We start from the raw sequence: 3,914 nt of genomic DNA, 5'->3' as shown, positions 1-3,914 counted from the left end.
AATTGAGTATGAATAGACTAGAAATTTTTCATGCCAAAAAAATATTTCTTTGAATAGACATTTCTAGCTTTACCCACAAAATTAGATGAGTGTGTGTATCAAATGATGGATGCCTACAACGCCGAAGGGACCTTCCAGGTCATCTCCCCCACCACCGGGTTAGGCTAAAGTAAGTACTGATGCAAGCTTTGACATGTCCTCATGCTCTGTAGCCTTCGGGGCAGTTGCAAGGAACTGTAGGGGACAAGTGGTAATGGCGGCTCCGATGCCTAGTGGGTGGTGTCATGCTCCTAAGGAAGTGGATGGGTCGGAGTACGGAGGGTATTAAGCTTTTCCAGAAACAAGCTACTATATCTTTGGTCATCCAGTCTGGTAGCATGTCACTCATCAATACCCTGAAGGAGGTCTAGACGATGATATCGTTTTTCTGGGATGGCAGGTACTCCCTCCGTCCCAAAATAATTGTCTCAACTTTGTACTGGCTCTAGTATAAAGTTGTATTAAGTTTGAAACACTTATTTTGGGACGGGAGGAGTAGCAAATAAGGTTGCTCGTGCTCTCGCGTAGGTAGCTGCTACGAGTGCAAACGAATCCATCTGGATCCTAGATGCACTGTCTGCTATTTTTTAGCTCCTTCTAAAGGATTGTAAATACATTATTATCAATTAATGAAACCCCTTGTTTGGGAAAAAAAGATAGTTTTGTAGAAAAATTATTCTGAGCCCCTAGACATTTCAACAAAAACTATTGGAGACTGGAGAACAAACTTTGCATCTTGAGTGGAAATCAAATTTCGGAAAGTGTAAGAACAGCCACAACTGTCAAAAACCGTGCACGCTTTCAAAAAAAATTAATACATGGCTTAATAAAAATAAGTAACGACTTTGACCCCAAAAAGGAACTTTGGACAACCATAACTTTAAAACATATGTCGACATTAAAAAAATTGAAAGCACAACATTGGAATAACAATTTCTGCCATTGTGATCGATATAAGTGAGCCAAAGTTCTAAAGCTAAGTTTCTAATCTAACAAGTGGATCATACAAAAAAATGAATGTGCAATAAAAATATGAATAAAAGAAAATTAGACCATGCACCTTCCCACCGTTCGTGACTTCATGGCACAAAGTCATGATAGGTGTGACCTAGTACGGATTGTGATGATCACCACTCTCTCAAAGCAATGTGTCGGTGACCGAGGATGTGAAGGATATTGGGGTGTGGTCTCATGATGGGGGTTCGTAGCCTTGGAACTCCACCATAGCCACCACCATAAGGATATGAAGATCCTTGACTATATTGACTGGAACCAGAGCCAGAGCCGGACCCGCTACCATATCCAGTTCCACCATCTTGGCCACCGCCTCCGCCGCCACCTCCACCTCCACCGCTTGCATGGCTACCACTACTAGAACTCACGCCAGACCCAGTTCCACTCCCAGCACCCGAGCCACCACCACTTACAGTTCCCCCACCCTCTCCTCCTCCCGCCCCCGTTCCCGTGGCGCTTCCACTGCCGAATCTAACCACCCTTGCAGCATTGGCCAGTCCAATGCTCAAGAGGACAACATAGCCGAGGGCTACTAGCTTTGTGCCTACCATTGTGTGTGTTTTATGGAAGTGTGTACTCTTGCAAGATGAGATGAGTTCTAAGCGAAATATCAATGGATATTTATAGTGGTGCTTCCGGCCATGCATGTTGGGGGTGTTGGTGGAGTTGTTGACGAAGTCATGTCTCAACTGTAGGTGGAGGCTTAGAATAATTAGTGCCTTAATTGGTGCAGGTAAAAGTAAACGAGATGACTGACTTCTAATCGTGATCGCATCCACGTTGGGTCAATAGTTCTAAAACACATGCATGCTAGCATCCACTGATGAACAATCTAGCTCGAGGCTTGAATAGTTGACATTAGAGCAGAGGAGGCAGCAACGTGGAAGTTTCCGTAGTTGAAATTTGGAGTTGGAGGGTATTGTACTAGCAGATGGCAAAAAATCCAACCACGTTCATGCCGGCACCAAGGATCATCTTGTCAAGGTAATTAAGCCTACACCACCACTGAATGCCTGTTTATGCTACTTGCATGCATGATTACCATTTTATCTTACGGTCAAATAACCATGCATGCATGCATGTTACTAATTAGCTATAGATGATTAACCGTGGGCTAGGATAGGCCAGCCGGGTTAACGACGTGGGCAAGTTGTTTTCACTGCCGATGGCAAGCAAGAGCTGGAGTCGAAGTAAACGACGACTCCGCCCATGTAATCGATCAAGTCGTTGGGTCAAGTAGCCGTGCATGAAGAAGTGATTAGCAGATGATCAAGTTCAAGTGGGATGGCAAGATCGATCCAAAACCACGTGCATGCCAGCACCGTAAGCCTATACGTATCGTACATCCCTCGGGGCTGAGGGTATGTACCAGTAGCTATGTGTTTGATCTCTCTCTATCTCTGCCGTGTTCTTGATTCGGCACGATCTTGATGTATCGCGAGCTTTGCTATTATAGTTGGATCTCATGATGTTTCTCCCCCTCTATCTCCTTGTGATGAATTGAGTTTTCCCTTTGAAGTTATCTTATCGGATTGAGTCTTTAAGGATTTGAGAACACTTGATGTATGTCTTGCATGTGCTTATCTGCGGTGACAATGGGATATCACGTGATCCACTTCATGTATGTTTTGGTGATCAACTTGCGAGTTCCGTGACCTCGTGAACTTATGCATAGGGGTTGGCACACGTTTTCGTCTTGACTCTCTTGTAGAAACTTTGAGGCACTCTTTGAAATTCTTTGTGTTGGTTGAATAGATGAATCTGAGATTGTGTGATGCATATCGTATAATCATACCCACGGATACTTGAGGTGACATTGGAGTATCTAGGTGACATTAGGGTTTTGGTTGATTTGTGTCTTAAGGTGTTATTCTAGTACAAACTATATGATAGATTGAATGGAAAGAATACCTTCGTGTTATTTTACTACGGACTCTTGAATAGATCGATCAGAAAGAATAACTTTGAGGTGGTTTCGTACCCTACAATAATCTCTTCCTTTGTTCTCCACTATTAGTGACTTTGGGGTGACTGTTTGTTGCATGTTGACGGATTGTTAGATGATCCAATTATGTTATTATTGTTGAGAGAACTTGCACTAGTGAAAGTATGAACCCTAGGCCTTGTTTCAACGCATTGCAATACCGTTTACGGTCACTTTTATCATTAGTTACCTTGCTGTTTTTATATTTTCAGATTACAAAAACCTATATCTACCATTCATATTGCACTTGTATCACCATCTATTCGCCAAACTAGTGCAACTATACAATTTACCATTGTATTGGGTGTGTTGGGGACACAAGAGACTCTTTGTTATTTGGTTGCAGGGTTGCTTGAGAGAGACCATCTTCATCCTACGCCTCTCACGGATTGATAAACCTTAGGTCATCCACTTGAGGGAAATTTTCTACTGTCCTACAAACCTATGCACTTGGAGACCCAACAACATCTACAAGAAGAAGGTTGTGTAGTACACATCAAGCTCTTTTCTGGCGCCGTTGCCGGGGAGGTTAGCGCTCGAAGGTATATCTTACAATCTTGCAATCGAATCTTTTTGTTTCTTGTTTATCACTAGTTTAGTCTATAAAAGAAAACAACAACAAAAATGGAATTGAGGGTACCTCATATGATTCATCCTTTTAATGTCTTTCATGAAAATAAGGATTTCGATAATTGTGCCAAAGTTTTAGAAGAAGTGTAACATCCAAAAAATTTCAATTTGGAATGTTATACATAGGTCATTTATACATATCATATTTTAGTGCATTTTCGGTTTGTGATCCTCAAAATTCTAAGCAACTCACGGACCCTCGGAGAGAGTTGGGATCTTCCCTCGTTCTCATATTTGAGTTTTATCA

General features: G+C 42.2%; 1 protein-coding gene across 1 annotated transcript; it reads right to left on the bottom strand.

The window, feature by feature from the left end:
* Positions 1–855: 855 nt before the first annotated feature.
* Positions 856–1,660, bottom strand: LOC125549161 (glycine-rich cell wall structural protein 2-like). The gene has a single exon (XM_048712635.1). The coding sequence runs from the start codon at positions 1,602–1,604 to the stop codon at positions 1,167–1,169; it is 438 nt and encodes a 145-aa protein (XP_048568592.1). The 5' UTR covers positions 1,605–1,660; the 3' UTR covers positions 856–1,166.
* Positions 1,661–3,914: the final 2,254 nt, after the last annotated feature.

This window comes from Triticum urartu, chromosome 3 (genome assembly GCF_003073215.2).
Source record: "Triticum urartu cultivar G1812 chromosome 3, Tu2.1, whole genome shotgun sequence".
Classification (NCBI taxonomy): Eukaryota; Viridiplantae; Streptophyta; class Magnoliopsida; order Poales; family Poaceae; genus Triticum; species Triticum urartu.
Note: the sequence above shows the minus strand (reverse complement) of the source record. Positions and strands in the feature narration are given on the sequence as shown.

Excerpts from the sequence above, each read along its gene's own strand:
- LOC125549161 (XM_048712635.1), bottom strand. The coding sequence starts at position 1,604 with ATGGTAGGCACAAAGCTAGTAGCCCTCGGCTATGTTGTCCTCTTGAGC.